Source organism: Theropithecus gelada, chromosome 12 (assembly GCF_003255815.1).
Source record: "Theropithecus gelada isolate Dixy chromosome 12, Tgel_1.0, whole genome shotgun sequence".
Taxonomy (NCBI): Eukaryota; Metazoa; Chordata; class Mammalia; order Primates; family Cercopithecidae; genus Theropithecus; species Theropithecus gelada.
In genome coordinates, this window is record NC_037680.1 from 108,548,049 (window position 1) to 108,565,289 (window position 17,241).

The 17,241-nt window shown below is 55.5% G+C and overlaps 1 protein-coding gene across 2 annotated transcripts; it reads right to left on the reverse strand.

Annotated features, from left to right (window-relative positions):
• Positions 1-4,760: 4,760 nt before the first annotated feature.
• Positions 4,761-9,082, reverse strand: NPPC (natriuretic peptide C). Of its 2 annotated transcripts, XM_025405386.1 has the most exons (3): positions 8,845-9,082; positions 8,086-8,396; positions 4,761-4,986 (listed from the first exon to the last, which is right to left on the reverse strand). In XM_025405386.1, the coding sequence occupies exons 1-2, from the start codon at positions 8,932-8,934 to the stop codon at positions 8,106-8,108; spliced, it is 381 nt and encodes a 126-aa protein (XP_025261171.1). In that variant the 5' UTR covers positions 8,935-9,082; the 3' UTR covers positions 4,761-4,986; positions 8,086-8,105. The 2 variants fall into 2 exon arrangements, with proteins under 2 accessions (XP_025261171.1, XP_025261172.1); XM_025405387.1 differs by lacking the exon at positions 4,761-4,986 and having other exon boundaries at positions 8,069-8,396; positions 8,845-9,007.
• Positions 9,083-17,241: the final 8,159 nt, after the last annotated feature.

Below are 17,241 nucleotides of genomic sequence, written 5' to 3' on the forward strand. Positions count from 1 at the left end.
ACTGTGGGGATGGTGGGGATGAGGCGGGCTGCTCTATGGCTGGTCTGTCCCGGAGAGGAACTGACTGGAGCTTGCCAGGAAACATTTCTGCTACTGTCCCTTCACTGGACAACAAATGGCATCTGTCCAGGGCCTGGGCCAGGATCGGACAGAGAACATCAGACACTCTGCCATCAGGGAGGGGACACTGTCAACTGGCACTCTCTGGGACGGGGAGGGAGGACCCACCAGGCAAGCCCATTACAGCTATATATGTGAGGTCACTCCCAGGATCAGACCTAATAGTTACGCTGTGCCCACACTTCTGATGTCTTCTGCAACCAAGATAAGAAATTGCCTCTAGAGAGGTGGTATCCGCCCCTGCCCTGCTGTCTGGCCTCATCCCTGTGAGAGGGAGTGCTGGCTGACACCTCAACCAAGGCCCTCCTTTGCTGGTGGTTCACAGCCCTGCCCTGGCCCCTCCTGCTTGCTGCTTGGTTTCTAGCCAATTGGACACACCAGCAGGAGGCTGGAGGGGAGGGGAGAAAGAAGCTGAAGTCTTTCTCATTCCACATCCCTGCAGGAGCTCCTGCCCCGTGGCACAGCTCCTGCCGGACGACCCCGCACCCAGCTCAGCGCTGAGGATGGCTCCCTCCCTTCGGCCCCAGGGAAGAAACTGGCTTCCCATTAGGCACCTCCCTCTCAGCTGCCCCCTACTCTGGAAGTTGTCACTTCCTTAAAGCTCTTCATGTGAACCATTGGAGTCAAATCTCGGTTGTTTTTTGTTTTTGTTTTTGTTTTTGAGACAAGGTTTCACTGTCACTCAGGCTGGAGTGCAGTGGTGCAATCTGGGTTCAGGTGATCTTCCCACCTCAGCCTCCCAAGTAGCTGAGACTACAGATGGACACCACCATGTCCAACTAATTTTTGTATTTTTTGTAGAGACAGGCTTTTGCCCTGCTGCCCAGGCTGGTCTTGAACTCCTGGCCTCAAGTGATCCGCCCACCTCGGCCTCCCAAAGTGCTGGGATTACAGGCATGAGCCACTGTGCCGGGCCTCAAATCCCATTTCTGATGAGCTCCCCGACTGATAATTCCTCCCCACTTACCCTCCACAACTGAGGGTTGGGGCCGCTCAGCATTCCCCACTCCCCCTCCTCCTGACTGGGCTAAGGGCTCTTCCTAAGGCACTAAGAGGGTCTGGATATTGAGGCCTCTCTGATCACCCCTAGGGCGTCCCACTCGTGCAGAACCCTATCACCCACCACCCTTGCGGGGTGGTGACTGTCAGGGGAGACCCTCTTGCTTGTTTGGTGGGGAAGACAGGCTTCCAGACCACTTGCTGTAGGCCTAGTGGTACTGCCTCACCTGGCCAGGGCCCACACCGCCTCCATGGCAGGTGCACCACCTCTGCGTCACGGGTGCTGCCTCTCCACGTGATGTCCTCAGATGGGCTTCATAGACTGGGCCTTTCCTCCAGGCGTGTGTGGGGGCCCAAGGTGGGCTTCCTGGGCCTAGGGCTGTTGGGCCAGGGTTTCCACATGTCAACAGTTGCGGCACCGGGGACCAAGCAGGCCGGGCGACTCCTCCCCGTGGGCTCCCTGACTCCCCCAATGGCTGCGCTGCTGGAAAGGGAACAAGGTCCTCCAGCCCCCGAAACTCTTTTTGCCTGTGTTGCGCTCTGGCCTGCCCAGTCTCATGGCATTTCCTAGGGACTCGCCTACAATTGATCTTTGCTAAAGGCCAAGAGGCAATCAAGGTGAGCCTTCCCGTACTGCAGAGGTGCCCGTTTTGAGAGGACTGGGACTCCAGGGAGCCCCACCTGGGCGCTATTTCTCCAAACTGGCCCTGGCTGTTGTCACCTCAGGTGGGAGAGAAGCGACAGGTGCTCCAGGCAGCTTGGAGATTAGAGGCTCCCCAAGAGGAAGGAGGCCAGGACAGAGGCCCAAGCCTGGCAGCTCTCAGGTAACAGCGCCTGGGCCATCCCTACAGGTGTCAAAACACTTCCTGTTAGTTACTGAATATTCGTCAATCCTTCCGGGCTTTCCCACAGAAATCTCTGGCTGGGACAACATATTCCAGTTGCTGCTGAGGAAGCAGTTGCAGGTCTTCAGGTCTGGATGTAAAAGAGGAGGACTGGCTGTATGGCTGTATCCTGAAGCAACAGGCGGAGGGGCTGGCCTTGACAGCGGAGGGCTGTACTTTTTGTTTGCAGGCAAATACGCAGGACAAGAGCACTTAGGAGGACAGCGTGTGTAGCTTGGGCCCTAGAGGCCGTATTGACCCAGATTACTGGCAGCCCAGGCACTGTCCACAGGGAAAACCCTTTAGCTTCTAGTGGGGGATCCCTAGATCCCAGAATTCGCCATCCCTTCTGCCTCTGGGCCTTGGGAAGACGTGCCTGCCTCACCACCAGCAAAGCTGGCAGTGTCACCTCCTGACACCCCCTGCTCCCTCCCTGCTGTGTAAGGGGTCTGCAGACAGCACAGAGAGCTGGGGCACTCACTGGCGAGGCTCGGGTGCTGGAGCCCACAGCGTCAGTGATGCGGGCCCCTGATCTTCCAGTCACGGAGGTGGGAGTGGGACAGAGGAAGGTAGCCATGCCCTGGGTGGCTTCCACAGGTGTCCCCAAGGAAGGAGGACTGGAAATGTCCTCTGGGGCTCCTGTGGAAGTTGAGAGAACTTGTGAGGGAAGTTGTAGAAGCTGGAACATGTCTTGTCTTTCGTGTGTGTGTGTGTGTGTGTGTGTGTGTGTGTGTATGTGACAGTCTTACTCTGTTGCCTAGGTTGGAGTGTAGAGGGGTGATCACAGTTCACTGCAGCCTTGGCCTCTGGGGCACAAGCAATCCTCCTACCTCAGCCTCCCCCTGAGTAGCTTGGACTACAAGTGGGCACCATCACGCCCAGCTAATTTTTTATTTTTTGTAAAGATGGGGGTCTTGATAAGTTGCCTTGGCTGGTCTTGAACTCCTGGGCTCAAGTGATCTGCCCACCTCGGCTTCCCAAACTGTTGGGATTACAGGTGTGGCCACTGTGCCCAGCCAGGAACATGTCTAAAAGGGGATTTCTCACCTGGGCAATGTCACTGTGTTGGCTACTCACACACTCGAGAGGTTGCTGCTGGAGGCCTACCTGGAACAAAGGTCCCAGGGCTCAAACACCCACAGAAAGACCAGATGCCACTGGCTACCTCCCCAGTGGGTTTTCCTCTGGTGTCTGCGGACCCATGTGCACAGGGCATCCCTGCTCCCAATTCCCCTGAGCAGGGTGCCCCCAGTCCACTGATGTTACTGGCCCAAGAGGGTATGTCCCTACCTTCCCCTAACAGGGGCAGATGACAGGGAAAGCTGCACAGGGCTGTCATCCAACCAAGCGTGTGGTGAGAGTACCTCGGAATTATTTCATAGTTTCCTGCTGGTTTTAGGAGAAGAGATTCTAATCTAAATTATGTTCATAAATTCTAAATTATATTCATAATTCCACACTTATAGCTCCATGGGGCATAAGAAATGTAATTGTTAGTGGCTTCAGGTGAAAAAAAACCCACAACCCTCCCACAAAGCACAGCACACCACAGATGTGAAATTTGATAACGCTCTTTCCTTCTCTCCGAGGTCTTGGCTCCCAGCTGACCATGGCATTCATTATGAGGCAGAAACTACCTGTCCTTCTAGCAGGCAGAAACTACCATCCATTCCAGACTTTGTGAGCAAGTCTAGAAAACAGAGTTGCTGAGATTCGTAAGGTGATCTGGCCAATTCTGCAAGATATGCAGAAACCTTCTAAATCTCCCCTAAACAGAGAGGGAGTTAGCAGCTATTTCTTCCACTAATAGCAGAAGATGGAGTCGAATGTATAGGACCCTAAGTCAGCTGAATTCAAAATTAATTTTTTTTTGAGACAGAGTCTTGCTCTGTTGCCCAGGATTGGGGTACAGTCTGTGATCTTGGCTCACTGCCACCTCCGCCTCCCAGGTTCAAACGATCCTCCTGCCTCAGCCTCCCGAGTAGCTGGAGTTATAGGCACCTGCCGCCACACCCGGCAATTTTTGTATTTTTAGTAGAGATGGGGTTTCACCATATTGGCCAAGCTGGTCTTGAACTCCTGACCTCAGATGATCCACCCACCTCAGCCTCCCAAAGTGCTGGGATTATAGGTGTGAGCCCCTACACCCGGCCGTTATTAATTTAATTCATAACATCTGACTTCCTAGCAGTCAGGTGTTTGAGCAGAGCTTCCTGACCTGGCTGAACTGGTCAGAATCACTTGGACAAAACTTACACAGCTAGTCCTGTCAGATTTGGTAGATCAGAGGGTGGAGGGAGTAGGAATCTGTATTTTTAGCAAGGCCTCCAGGGGATTCTGACACAGAGAAATCCAGAATTGAGTATCTGGCTGTCACATCTATCTGGAGGCAAACGCCTTTTCTTCACATTCTCCCTCTGCCTCAGCCTAAGTCCTAAAAAATAAAGGCAACAAGTAAATAAAGACAGTTTTCAAGATATTCATGGAATGACTTTTTTTTTTTTTTTTTACATTTTTTCAACTAGTTAGGACAAAAACATTACAACGATTGACTTCTTTCATTTAGTTACATAAATAAAATTTTTATAAATATCTCTTTATAAACAATATAAATAGCTTTACAACATAAATACATTTATGCATGACATGAATTTACAAACAGCAATGTTTTACAGCTGGTTCTGTCAGTCTCTTAAAAACTGTCCCTTGTCATCAAGTCGGTGTAGGTGTGTGTGTTTCATGTATATAATATATATATAATATATAACTTTTTATTTTTCATTAAAAAAAACAAATAATAAAATCACAACCCCCTCCCCAAATAATAATAAAACAGCTGGTGTTGTGTATTCCCAGTACCAGGAAAGAAAGAAAGAAAGAAAGAAAGAAAGAAATGTAAAAGCCACATTGCATTGGAGGTGTTTCCAGATGCCGGAGCTGATGACCAAAGGTGACCTCAGCACAACGGAGCCAGTTCCCAATCCTGAAACACAGAGTGAACACAGACACTCAGTTCTGGCCCCTCAGCTGAGAAATCCTAGCAGGCAGGGTGGTTCTAGAACCTTTCCTCCCCTTCCCCTAGCAGCTTGAGGGATGTCCCCTGACCTCCGCACCCCCCAACCCACCAGGCCTTCCTGCAGAGGGGAGGGGCCTCCCCCTACACACTCCCCAGGCCCCTTCTGCTTTGCTGCCCCAGCACAGGTGGAACCAGAGTGTCTGCAGCCCTCCTTTTTCCCCCAGTCTAACCACAGGCCTTGCCCTTGGCACTCAGGGAGGCGCAGTGAGAGAAAGAGAATGGAAAATCCCCCATCCTTTTTGCTACAACACAAACCCTCAGTCAGTGCTCGCCCTGGGTTCGTGTGTCTGAGTGACTGTGGATGGAAGGAGAAGGGAGACATCTCAGGATCAGGAATCCTGGGCTCAAATCTCTACTCTGACATTGACTCCCTGGATGACCCTGGATAGCTGGGAGTGTTCACCCATAAAATCGGATAATAGCCACCTCCCAGGGCTGGCTTTTGGATTCAACAGGGAGCCTCGGATTGGGCATCGGCAGTGTCTGGGTCTCAGCCACCACCCAGTAAACAGCACCTCCTTCCTTAGCTGCTTGTGCAGAGGAAAGGGTGTGGGTCCAGGTCCCCTTCAGAAGCAGAGGAAATGGTGTCTCACACCAGCCTTGGGGAAATGCATAGTCATGGGCTCTGGGTTGAGCGTTGTCAGGGAAAACTCCCTGCTAATGGGTGTGTGGGTGCCCCGGGGCCCAAGGAAGGTGGCCTTCTGGGGCATTCAGTGCTCTCCCAAAGGACAGCATGCACAGAGGGGACCTGGGCCAGAATGGCTTGATGAACCCTCCCCCACTCCCTTCTCTGGCTCTGCCATGAGTTTACACAGATGACAGCTGTCTGTGATGTTGCTGGGCCCCAGGGGCAAAGTATTCATTCAGGTTTCACCCACAGCTGGTCTCTGTCATTAGCATTTTACAATCAACACCTAGAACCATCAGCGACCATCATTATGGTGGCTTAGAGCCCCAGTCACCCCCTGCGTGGAGAAACGGCCACAACCTCAAAGAGTTTTCATTAATGTGACAAATACAAGCTGTCTTTCCCTTTAACCCCAGTGCTATATCCTGGGCATCAGCACCAGGAGCCTGCAGGAAGGATGTTCTGCTCTCTCACTGGGAGTGGGGGGCAGTGAGGGTCGGGTTTTTATTTTTCATTTAAAAAACCCAAATAATAAATCCACAGCCCCCTTCCCAAATAATAATAAAACAGCTGGTGTTGGGCATAAGCCGGTGTTGAGGATGTTGATGATAAGTGTTCATCTATGCTAAGAGAGCTAGTAGGAGATTAATGAACCCCCCTGATCAAAGGGGTTGAGAATTCTTAGCAATGTGGATTCCTCCTACACAGCATCTTTCACTACCCGTCTGGTCATCACTTGGTGACCACAGACAGCCAGGCCCAAGAACAAGGCCCCTATGGGAATGCGCATTCCAGGTACGAACCCATGGAAGAGTCGCTAACATTTGTTCCGGTTCTAAAGTTTGAACTTGATGCTTAAATCAAACTGAAAATTTGAGGCCTCAGACTCCGTCTCTTTGTTGTTTAGACAGGAGAGAAGAGAGGAAAGGCATTCCAAGGGTAGCTACTGAAGGCTGGTCCCCAAGTGTCAGAATCATTTTTCTCCCTGTGCAGGGGAGAGTCAAGATCACAGACAACTGCAGCCTTTGCAGAACTGGGGAGAAGCCCACAGCCGAGGGAGGTCTGGCTGCAAAGAGAGGAAGGGCACTGGTTAAAACCTAGGGCAGGTGGGAGTGGCCATGGGCTAGGGTGTGCTGGTTTCTCTGGTCATTGACAAATATTTCTGAGTCTGTACGGGGAGCAGTGGGTCCTAGAGTGCCTTAGGCCAGCACTTGGCCCTTAAGCTGTTCAATACGGGGAGGTGAATGGGTTCACAAACTGTGAAGAAGTGTTCTGTACTGTGAAAAAGAGACAGTGTGCTGGAGAGGAGCTCTTGTTTCCCTCCGGGGGAAGACCCAACACTGACAAGGGTTTCTGGGGTGGAGACAGCAGCTTTCCCATGGCCTGGGATGGGACAGTCAAAGTGTGGGACAGGCAGTGGCAGCTGCTGAGCTGGAGGCAAGAAAGGGAGAAAGCCGAGTGAGCCTGATCCTAATGCACATGACTGTCAATGTCAGAGGCTGGGATGCTGTTATTCAGTGGGCACAGGCAGGCGGCAGGAATAGAGAGGAGGGAAAGAGGAGAGGTGAGGCTCTCTGCAGCAGTAAATTACCACCATGCGGCACCCGGCAGGGGGTGACGGTAGGGCAGAGGTTTCCAGCTCTAGTGCGGGGTGAGATCCCACACCAGAAACGGAGCCCAGAGCACCGCTTGGGCGGGGGACAGGGTTGGTGAGGGACTCTGGGATATGGGATATGTCGAGTTTGAGGGTGGGGCAAAAAATATTTACTTTAGTATCTTTCCTATTCCCTGAAATAGTGCCACAAGCACTGAGATTCACCCCTGAAGCCACCGGGCTGCAGCTCCCCGGACAGACCAGTTTGCCCACTGCCTGGGTTTAGAGAAGGGACAGGACCCTGGATAGACCAGTTTGCCCACTGCCTGGGTTTAGAGAAGGGACAGGAATCGGAGTGCCCCAGGCAGAAGGGCGCCCTGACGGTGCCAACAGAGGGCTACTCTCGCTACAGGGGGCATGGTGGCCGCAGATGATCAATGTCCCTTGGACTTGTGGGTGTAACCTTCCTTCTCTGCTCCCACAAACCCATGATCTCCCCTCAAGTCCCCCACCAGCTGGCCAGCTGGGGCCAATGCTGCTAGTTCAGCTAAGGTGCAGGGGTGGGTGAGACGCCACCAAGCCTGTTTCTGCTTCTCTAGAAGAAGCCTGGTGGGTTCAACCAGGCTGAGCCATTTCTGACCTTGCCAAAGTTCCCCGATCACTTTATCCTTCGCTTTCTTTGTCTGTAAAGGGGGATAATAAAGGGGGTGGCCGGCAAACGCCTGGCACAACTTGAGCAAAGCCGGGCCGGGCTGGGGCTGGGCGCGGGGTCGGCGGTACTCACCGCCGCCAGGGGGCGCCGCACTAACATCCCAGGCCGCTCATGGAGCCGATTCGGTCCAGCTTGAGGCCGAAGCAGCCCTTGGACAAGCCCTTCTTGTTGGCTCCTTTGTATTTGCGCGCGTTGGGGTGCTCGTGCAGAAGGCGGGCCCACGCTGCCCGCGACTTGGTGTCCACGCGCAGGTCCCGGAGCAGTCGCGATCGGTCGCCCTTGAGGTTGGCGCCCCCGCCCCCGGGAGCCTTGTCGCCCTTCTTCTGACCGCCGCCCGCAGCCTGCGGCTCGGCCAGCTCCTCTCCCGGCGGGGTTCGCGGGACCTGTCCGAAGAAAGAGCGGGCAGGTGAAGGGACGTGCGGCTGCAGCACGGGGGACTTTGATGCTCCAGCCCCACGCGCCCGCCGGCGCGGGGTGTCCCTCCTGAGCCCAGAGCCGCCCCCACCGATGCCGGCCAGCTTGGCCCCGCATCCACCTGCCTCGCGGCCGCCTTCTCCGCTCCCTCCGGAAGCCCCCTGCCCTCCCCTCCTTTGCTGCTGGCCCGGCAGGCCACGCTGGGGCAGGGGGCTGCGCATGGGCCGGCGTTCTCCGGAGGCTGGGGGAGTTGACCCCCGAGTCCGCGCTTCGAGGGCTCCCCGGGTCTCGCCCACGCGCATCTCGGAGGAGAGAGCCGCCTGCGTTCCCTCTCTCCTGGGTCCTGCGCGCCGCATTCTCCAAGCCCCCAGCCTCCCACGACTCTCTCAGGCTCGGCGTCCCCACGACAGCACCCACCTTCGGCGGCGCTCCGGGCTTGGCTTCGGAGGGCCGGAGTGAGAGCAGTGTGAGCAGCAGGGCGCAGGCCAGCAGCTGGGAGAGATGCATGGTGCCGCTGGAGTCTAGGGGCGCAGACGGGCGGCAGCGAGGGCGCGCGGGTCGGCGGGCAGACCAGCAGGCTGGTGCGGAGCAAGCTGGCTGGGCTGCAGGGCGAGCAGGCTCCCAGTGCTGCGCGGCGCCGGCTGGGTGCGCTCTGAGCCCGTGACTCCCCTCGCGCCTTTATAATCCAACCTGCCGCTGATGTCATCCTCCCGCCCACCGGGCTGCCCGGGCCAATGACACCACGCACGCGGCCGCGCCGAGGGCCGGGAGGGGGCCGCGGGGGCTCCCCTCCCTTATCCCACCCCGGAGGGATCCCGCGGTTCTGCCGGCTCGCTCCAGGCTGCACTTGGAGCTGCAGAGCGGCGCGCACAGGGGAACTCCATTTGCAGCGAGCGCGCGCCCTGGCCTGATGAGCATCCGTGCGCCTGGTGCCCTGTGCACCCACTGGGTCCTCAGCACACTCACTCTACCTAGAAGGGATCTATAGCTCTCTTTGCAGGTGCAAAGACAGGCTCAGAGGAATGAAATTACTTGCCCAAAGTCATACAGGCAGAAAGTTGGCGCTGCCCGAAATCCACGCAGCCCTGCTGGTCGCCAAACTCTTCCCTGGGCACCTGACAGCCGCGGGATGGGCATTGCAGCTCCGCCTCTCACCTGCTCGCCAGGGCGGGAGCGCAGACCACAGAGATGTCGTTAGGTTGGGGAGGTAGAGGATGGGGTTGGAGGACTGGGGTGGGAGGCACAGGGAGAGCGGGGTTCGCCTGGGCCGCGGCGGGGAGCGCAAGTCTTCCGCACTGGAGAGTGCAAGCGTGTCGCCAACCTGAGTGTTTGAGCGCGAGGCGGGAACGAGGGACTGCGAGCGCGGAACCAAGATATTCATGTTCATGCGTGTGCTCGGCGGCATCGTGTGCTCGCCAGTTATGGCTCTAGGTTCACGTTCAGCCGGTTTCGGCTACACAGAACGTCCCCGGGTCTGACTCCGCTGGTGAACTCGGTCTGTGGGAACAATGCGCACCTGACCTTGCCTGCACCCACGCGAGGATCCGCTGCTGGGAGAAGCCCGCTCCAGTATCCTGTGCACTTTCACAGGCTGGGGAGGGAGCTTCCTAACCAGCGGCCCGGTCCAGCCTCTGCCAGCCGTGACAGGTGGTCAACTTCCCACTGTTGACTGTAGAAAGGTCCTCGTGGCTCTCGGGACACGGCCACATATCCCTACCACTCACAAACTTGCTCTCCTTGCACTGGGCTTCTTGGTCCCTTGGGCACTAAGGAGTGTGGTGGGCACTTGGGCACTGCGGTGTGGGCCGCAGAGGCGGAGAGCCCAGATCCCCCAAATTGAGTGAGGTGCACGAATCTATGACTGGCTGCTGCCGAGCAGGACGCAGGCTGGAGAGAGAACAAATGTTGCCGCAGGAGTGCAGTGGCTGTCCCCAGGCGTGAAGAGGATTCCGCGGAGACAGTAGCCCAGACGAGCTTTTCCAGGGAGAGGAAGCTGTGCCTGAGGCAGGAAGGCAGCTGGAGTGAAGAGGGGTTTTGAGCACCAGGTTCCTCCAAACCTCCCTCTTCCCTCCGTGGTAGTGAGCCTGGTCCCAGAGCTGCTAAGGCAGCGGCATCGTGGTCTGCTCTGTAGGCCCTTTGCTCAGGCTACCCCTTCCCACTCTCATACCCTGAGGCACAACATTGGAGCAACCACTCCACAGGTCCTTTTGCTTAGGAAACAGCTAACACCTGAGGTCTGAGTTTGGGGCAGCAAAGTTTCCTGATCTCCAGGAAGATCCAGACATCAACAGGGCACCTTTTGTGGGTTCTGGTGAGTTGACTCACCACCTCCACGCAGCCCCCCAATTCCTCTCTGGGCTAACACCCACAGAGTGGCACCACTCTTTCATTTGAGGAGAAAGGAAGAGAGGAACGAGAAGGCGGAATAGGGAGGGGTATCCAGGTGGGCTGTGAAAGTTCCCTCTGCTTTTTGCCTGCTGTGCAAAGAAGGTTGTTACTAATTGGAACTTCTCTGACACTTACTTTTTTTATGCCTGTTTAAAGAGCCAGGCAGAGCCACACAGATTGACTCCAGAGTCAAGCACTGGGCTGGTTTCCAGGGGCCAGCAGTACATCCTCTAAGGCCTTATTAAGGGCAGGTTGGAAGCTTCTGCTGTTCATGGCTGCTTCCTTCTGCCTGAATGTCCTTAGCTGGTCCTTCCTGTCTTCTATGTTCCTGGATACATTCTCATCCAGATGATTGCCCAGTGACTATCTAGGTCTCCTCTCTGTTTGAGCTTTGAGGCTAAATTAGTAAAACTGACACCCCCAACCTACTGTGGCAGAGCCAATTCCCTGGACTCGCCTTCCCCTCTTTGGAAGGGAAATCTGGTGAGCTGCCACTCCTGACCACTGGGCGGTGGTCATCTGCAGAGGGAGGCTTCCCCAGTGCAGGCTGTGGATCAGCTTCTACTTAGCTGGGGCCTGGGAGGTGGGATGGGTAAGAGTCAGAGGCCCGGGCTGGAGGGACTGCCGGGAGGTGCGTCATCAGCACGTAACTGTCTTGGAGATGAAGATTTCCCCTCTCCCTTCGCTTTCCTTGCCTGGGGAACTGCAGAGGAGGCCCTCTCTTCCTCCTGAGCCTAGAGTTGGAACTCAGGCCCCTTCTTGCTGCTTTTCCCTCATGAAGTCTGCTGCTTCTGCCCCCAGGCCCCAGGGGCATGGCCTGGGAAAGTCGAGCTCACTGAGCAGCTGAATATGAGCTATTCAAATCATTTTATTGACTGCTCAATTTTAAATGTCCTCCTAATGGCAAAAGAGGGAGATAAGGTCCCAAGGCCCTGGTAATTCTGTAAGGAATCCTGTCATTTTCACTGATCTCGCTGATCTCCCGGTATCTCCTGAGCATCCCCGAAGCCTACAGGGTTCCATCCCAGCCAGGAAGAACCCCCCAGGAGAGAGACATGAGCTTTGTAGGCTGAAAAGGACAATGACAGGGAAGGGGACAGCTCAGGCTGAGGCCACCCAAGGAGGGCTCCTCCTCCAGCCTGGACTAGCAGGGTGGGCTTCCTGGAGAAGGAAAAGTCTGTGCTGAGCCCGGAAACACAGGAAGAGAAGGGAAGAGAAGAGGAAAACCTCGATAGAAAACCAGGCTAACAGTGGAATGTACTAGAGTCAGGCCTAGAGGGGTTCTGTTTCAGAAAAACAAAATGAGACACCTCACTAAAGGCAACGCAAAGGGCAGGGGAGGCCGGTGAGACTGCAGAACCCCACGTGCCCAGACCTAGGGAGGGTGGAGTGCTTCAGGCAGGGGTGCCCAGAGGCAGGCTGGGGAGAGGCAATTCTGAGGTCGGTGGTGGTCTGGAGGCAGGGGGTGTGATGGAGAGAGGGGAACCTGCTGAGCTCTTGGGGGTGGGAAGGGCAAGTGAGCTTATTGGGGGTGCCTGAAGATGAGGCAAGGGAAAGGGGGTCAGCTAGGTGTGGGGGGAGTGGGAGGGCGCAGGAAGTGGGAGACAGAGCCAGCCTGAAACATGCAGAACCTTCAGTGTCAGAGGGTTGCATGGGTGAGTCCAGGGTGTCGGATCTGCCACAGTAGGCTGGGGGTATGCAAGGCCTTCAGCATCGGAGAGATGCATGGATGGGACTGTTTTCTCCCTTCTGGTCCTCTGAAGGGTGGGACCTCATTCTGTGGGTCCCTCTTCACTCTTTCTCTCCTCCCAGAAGGACAAGGTGCGACTCTCACTCCTACTGGAAAGGGGCCCTTCCTTGGGACAGGTGATGTCTGGCCCGGAATCAGGACGTGATGGAAAATGAGAGTGGGCCCTGGTCAGGATGCCTGGTGGGAGAAAGGTGTGTGGAAGGGCTGCTGGGAGGCTGCGGAAGGAGCAGCTAAGACAGGACTGTCCAGCCTAGGTCCCCAGGAGGGAGGAACAGGAGCCCCGCGAAGCAGCGCCCCCTCCTGGCCCCAGGGCTGCAGGGGAGGGCGCTCAGGCACACTGGAGAGGAGGATTGCAGAGCCGCGCATCTGTTTCTCTGCAATTATTTATCCCAGGGCCTCCTTCCAGCTGCATAATTTCTCAGAGAAGACACTAAACAGGCAGTGAGCGGGTCTTGAGGCCAGGCAGGGAAATTGCTGTGGGACCCTGGCCAAGTCCTGTCTCTGCGTGGGGCCCTTAGTTTCATCACCTGTAATTAGAAAAACACTGTCTTTGCCTTCTAGACAGGGCAGAGTGAATCTGGGGCCTGATAAGAGGCTTCCAACCTCTCCCTGGCCAAACACAGCAGGAAGCAGCTGAGGCGGAAGAGAGATCTGAATGTCACTGCATGTATACTTGTACTTCTGGGTGGGAGGACCCCTGCAGTCTCCGAAATTCCCCAGGACTGTTTAGTGGTGCAGCCCCTCAGAGGACACAGAGGCTGGGCCATGGCCAGGTCTCCTTGAGCTTGGTACCTTCCTCCAGGAGTCCTGCACCCATGGGGCTGGACTGGAGTACCAGAGGAGCCAGAGGCCAAGGAAGCGTCATTCATCCTTCACGGGCCAGAGATTCCAGGAAAGCTTAACCTCGTTGTACCATGAGTCTTTGACCCCAAGACACCCCCATCTGATGAGCCAGCTGCCCTCCTTCCCTTTCCCAGGGGCCCTGCCAGCACCTGCTCCAGATGGCCTCCAACCCCACTGTCCTACGCAGTCCATGACGTCAGAGTTCATTCCTCCTTTCCCCTGCTTGCCAAAAAGAAAAGACAGGTCCTCCACAAATAGGCTCAGTTCCCTGGGGGAATCAACAGCTCTCCATCTGGCTGTCAACGGGCAGGTGAGTGGGGCAGGGACTGAGGCCTCAGCCCTGAGAAAGTGAGCAGGGTAGTGAGCAAGAGGACCTCCCCAGCAGAAAAGAGCTCAGCACCCCAACCTCAGCTCAGAGCCTGCACCAGATGTTTGCAGAGCAAACGGATCTGCTGCCAAATTCTTGCCCTGGGGACAAGAGATTGTCTTGGCTAGACTCTGGTAAAATGTTGGTCATATGGAGCTTTTCCAAGCAGTGAGCCACTCTTTTCCTGCTCCGGGGGTCCCTGCAGTGAGCCCACCTTCTTGGTCTGTACCTGGAGGAGAATGTCTATTGTCTGGTCTTGAAGACCTTGTTTCGGATTTGAAAGTGGCCACAGTCTCCAAGGAGAAGGGGGCTTCTCCCTATGGATAGAAGGGACCCCTATGTATCTTACAGAAGCCCCCTAACTTGGCACCTTTCCAGAAGGGATCATAGAATGGACTTGCTAGGATCCAGGACCACCAGTCACCTCAAGGGAGCCATGCCTCTGGATTTTTCCAAGCCAGAAACTTCTCTGCAGACTTCTGCCCCGTGAGTGTGTCATCACCCACTGCCTTCTGGTGAGCGGTCAGTTTCTAAGATGTGAATGACCAGAAAACACTTGTAAGAAGTAGACCTGACCAAGCCAGATGCTGATGAGGGATGGAGGGAACAAACTTATTGCAATCTGGGCTCCACAGGGATTGGAAAACACTTTTAAGCCCAAAGCCATAAATTGTTCGAAAAACCACCATTATGCTGGTGTGAATTGCCTCTGGGCCCAGTGTGTAACCTTACACAACAGACGTTTCCTGAGGATTGCCCAAGAAGGTCCCTGATGTCCAGTGTACACTTGGCAAGGAGAAGAAAGGTCGTTCTCCTGAAATGATGGCCTGTTTTGCCTTGTGGGAGAAATAATTTACGAGATAAAGTCCCAGCTTAGAATTGTGGAGGGTTCAGAACTTCCCAGGAAGCAGCTGATTAAGGATGTTGATGTCCACAGAGGTGGTAAGGGGTAGAGGCGAGTGTCCATGTGACGTGGGCACGTGTCCATCCATGGTTGCTGCTGCCCAGCATCACAGCCCACTGGAGAAGCTGAACCATCATGTGCTTGCTTTCTTGGGCACCCTTGCAACCGGTGCCTGGGTATGTGACCTGGATTGCCCCAATTCCATTGCACTAGCCCTGAGTTTCGAATTGGGTGCCATCATCTCAGAGAAGCCAGGTCTTCAGGGAATGCTCTGAATCATACTACAAGAGGAGTTCCTGGGCAGGGTGATGGTGGCAGTAGCACCCACTGTTCTGTGACAGAGCTGTCATTGATAAAGGCTGGCACATAAAGGCTGGCCCCAGTGGCTGCACTGAGGTCCTCCCTCCACCTGTTCTGCGCTTGATAGTGGAAACTGACCCTGGGTGAGTTATTCCTAAGCCTTTCTGACTGCCCAATGTAATGGTGCAATCTTCACTCATTGCAACCTCTGCTTCCCAGCTTCAGGCAATTCTCCTGCCTCAGCCTCCCGAGTAGCTGGGATTACAGGCTTGTGCCATCATGCACAGCTAATTTTTGTATTTTTTGTAAAGATGGGGTTTTGCCATGTTGGCTAGGCTGGTCTCGAACTCCTGACCTCAGGTGATCCACCCACCCACTTTGATCCCAAAGTGCTGGGATTACAGGAGTGTGCCACCACTGTGCTGGGCCTCCAGGGCTCTTTTTAATGCGTTCCTTTTCACTTCCCTCAGCCAGAGTCGGCTTCTGTTGCTTACACATCAGCCGTAGGCATCTTCATGCCCTCGGTGCCCACTGCTTGGCCTCCCCCACACTCCGTTCTTGGAATAACCATTCTGCCAGAGCCCTACTGCCCTCACAGACAGCCCCTAATGTGAGAGTGAGGACATCTGGGGGTGTTCTTGCCTTCCTCCCTCAGGGATGGATAGAAGGGCAAAGGGGATAACGTGGAGAGGCAAAATTAGGAGTCCCTGATTGTTCCCCTATGGAAATAGCAAAGCAAATCCTCAGGGCAGTGTTCAAGGACTGGGCCCAGGTCGACTGCTAGCACGGCTGTCTTTAAAAACCATATTCAAAATCATTTGATGGAGATGATTCTAATGATCACACTGCCTCTAAAGAATGAGTTGCTGACCACAGCTTGCAGCCTGAAGGGGGAGCGTTCACGTAGATAAAATGAATGAGACATAAGCTCATATGCATTACTAAATCAAGAAAATATTTCTAACTTCAGCACCTTCTTACCCATTAGATCTAAATGTGTTCCTCAAGCAGAACAGGCATCACTGAGCTCGCAGACACGGGGTGGCGAGTGAGGTGTTACAAGAAAATCTGGAAAGCTGGGGGGTGGCTGAGCCAGGGAGGGCAGGGGAAGGCCTGGAGTCTGCAGGGTGGGAGACAGGGCATCTGGCTTCAGAGGACAGAGCCCAGACGGTGGAGCCCTGTTCCTTCCTGTGACCCGAGGAAACTTTGCAGGGTCGGAGAAGTTGTGTCAGACTCTGGGCAGCCTGTCCCCAGACTCCAGATGCTAGACCCTGCCTGGACCCCAGGCATGCCACCTTCTCTCTGTCCCCTTGAGTTCCCTGGGCAGCAGAGCAGCGGGCAGATGGGGGGCCTGGGTTGCTCCCCGAGAACCTCCCAAAAGCTGAGGTTGCTAGAGGAGTGTGTGACCCTCAGGAGTGCTTCTGGCAGAAGGGCTTGGCCAGGACCTGAAGGGAAGTGAGAGAGCCCGGGAATTTTTTCCAGGGTGCGCCCACTCTGCTGAGCCCTGAGGCTTGCCCTCCCTCAGACTGTGCCCGTCGCTCCCACAGGCTGCTCCCCTGGCTCAGCACAGGCAGCCAGGATCCAGCCGTGGAGTCCCTCAGCTCCTGAGCATGTTGTTGTCACAGCCCTAGTGGTATCAAAGTTTCCTTCTCTCCCTCCACCAGCTTTTCCAGGGAACCCCTGTGTCCACCTCAGTAGCCCCAGCTCCCAGCCTACTGCCTGCTAAATTGATAGGTGCCCAGTAAATGCACAGTGACTGACTCCCAGCACTGCACCGGGCCTCAGGCACAGCAGGGACAGGCCGCCTCTGCCCTCAGACAGAAGGTGCTGGCAAAGTGACCAGCCACCCCATTTTGCAGACGGGGCTGTGGAGGAGGCCCCCGCTGGCTTCATGGTCTGCCCTCAGCCACACAGGCTCAGCAGGCTGCTGCAGCCACATGAGTGAGTGGGCTGAAATCCAGCGAGCCACGGGGACCGGGCTGGGCACCGAGCAACCCTGCTTCCCTGAGAGCACGTGTGCCGAGAGGAGCGGCTGTCTCCACCCCGCGCGCCGTGGGCTCCCGCAGGAATGTGGTGTGTGGCTTGGCAGACAAACGGACACAGCTCCTCCACCACCTGTGGCCTTTTTCAGGGTCGGGGGCGGTTTAGAGCCCTGCGGCCTCTGTCATATCTGTTAGTGGCCATTTCTCTGGGTCCTCACTGTCCCTTTTCCCATTCTTTCCCTTTAAGTTCTGGGAAGTCTGGAAAGGACGAGGCCAGATT

Bases quoted from the DNA above. Each gene is read 5' to 3' on its own strand.
- NPPC (XM_025405386.1), bottom strand. From the start codon at position 8,934: ATGCATCTCTCCCAGCTGCTGGCCTGCGCCCTGCTGCTCACACTGCTC. The intron at 8,397-8,844 runs GTGGGTGCTGTC...TTCTTCGGACAG, and splicing joins AGCCCGGAGCGCCGCCGAAG to GTCCCGCGAACCCCGCCGGG.